The sequence below is a fragment of the Echinops telfairi genome, unplaced genomic scaffold (genome assembly GCF_000313985.2).
Source record: "Echinops telfairi isolate 266 unplaced genomic scaffold, ASM31398v2 ScPeMD7_7469;HRSCAF=8507_0, whole genome shotgun sequence".
NCBI lineage: Eukaryota > Metazoa > Chordata > Mammalia > Afrosoricida > Tenrecidae > Echinops > Echinops telfairi.
In genome coordinates, this window is record NW_022111372.1 from 38,345,325 (window position 1) to 38,346,542 (window position 1,218).

Consider the following 1,218-nt stretch of genomic DNA (forward strand, 5'->3'; position numbering starts at 1 on the left):
CCTCCTCCTGCTGCCAGTCCTCCTGCTGTGCCCCCACCTGCTGCCAGTCCTCCTGCTGTGCCCCCTCCTGCTGCCAGTCCTCCTGCTGTGCCCCCACCTGCTGCCAGTCCTCCTGCTGTGCTCCAGCTTCCTGCCTGACCCTCATCTGCAGTCCTGTGAGCTGTGGGGCCAGCTCCTGCCAATCAGTCTGCACCAGCTCCTGTGGGCCCTCCTGCTGCCAGCCTGCGTGCTGCACATCCTCCCCCTGCTGTGTGCCCATCTGTTGCAAGCCCATGTGCTGTACACCTGTCTGCTGCACACCTGCTCCCTGCTGTGTGCCCATCTGTTGTGTGCCTGTCTGCTGTGGGACCGGCCCCTGCTCATCCTCATGCTGCCAGCCCTCTCCCTGTGCCCCCTCCTGCTGCAAACCCTCCTCCTGCATGTCCCTCATCTGCCAACCCGTGTGCAAGCCCGCCTGCTGTGCCCCTGCCTCCTCCTCCATGTCCCTGCTCTGCCGCCCTGCATGTCCCCGCCCAGCCTGCTGTGGCACCTCGTCCTGCCGGGACTCTTGCTGCTGAGTGGTTGGGTCTTCTAACACTTACAAGCTGCAAGCTTTGTTCTGAGCATGTCCCTCCACTCTCAGGAGCCCAGGACATCCCCTCTGCCCCCAGCAGCTCGGAGCCTGCCCCACCAAGAGTCTCTCTCCTGTGAACTATAGAGCCCCCTCTCAGTCGGTGACTCCCTCAAGGAGAGACTGTGGGACCCCAGATGCCCCTTCTGCTCTGGTGTGGCAAATGGTCAAAAACTATAATCAATAAAATGTTTGAAGCTGGAATGTGGACCTTTTCATGGCCCCTGGATCCCCTGATTACCCCAAATCTGGACTGAAGTCCACTGTCTGGGGGAGGCGGGAGAACAAAGACCCCATCTGAATTCCAAGCTCAAGCACCTACGAAACAGGCTGGGGGACATTTCCAGGAACAATATAAGCGATAAGAGTCTACTATCTAAAAAAGATGTAAAACTTTACAACTTAAACACGAAAGTCAAACAACCCACTAACAAATGGCCAGTGATCATGAACAGACACTTCATTAAAGATGGTATCGAGGACCAGCAAACCAACGACAACTCATTCTTATCAGAGATGCCGACAAACGCCCAATTAAGAACCCATTTCATGTCTACTAGGATGGCGAAGATCGAAACAAGAAGAACAACAATGGACAATAACAATCA

At 55.8% G+C, this 1,218-nt stretch overlaps 1 protein-coding gene across 1 annotated transcript in view; it reads left to right on the forward strand.

The window, feature by feature from the left end:
* LOC101639260 (keratin-associated protein 10-8-like) overlaps positions 1 to 557 on the forward strand; it is an 855-nt gene extending 298 nt beyond the window's left edge. Inside the window, exon 2 of the mRNA XM_045284842.1 lies at positions 93 to 557. Coding sequence (XP_045140777.1) covers positions 93 to 557 — 465 coding nt within the window. The remainder of the gene's footprint in view (positions 1 to 92) is intronic.
* The last annotated feature ends 661 nt before the right edge of the window (positions 558 to 1,218 follow it).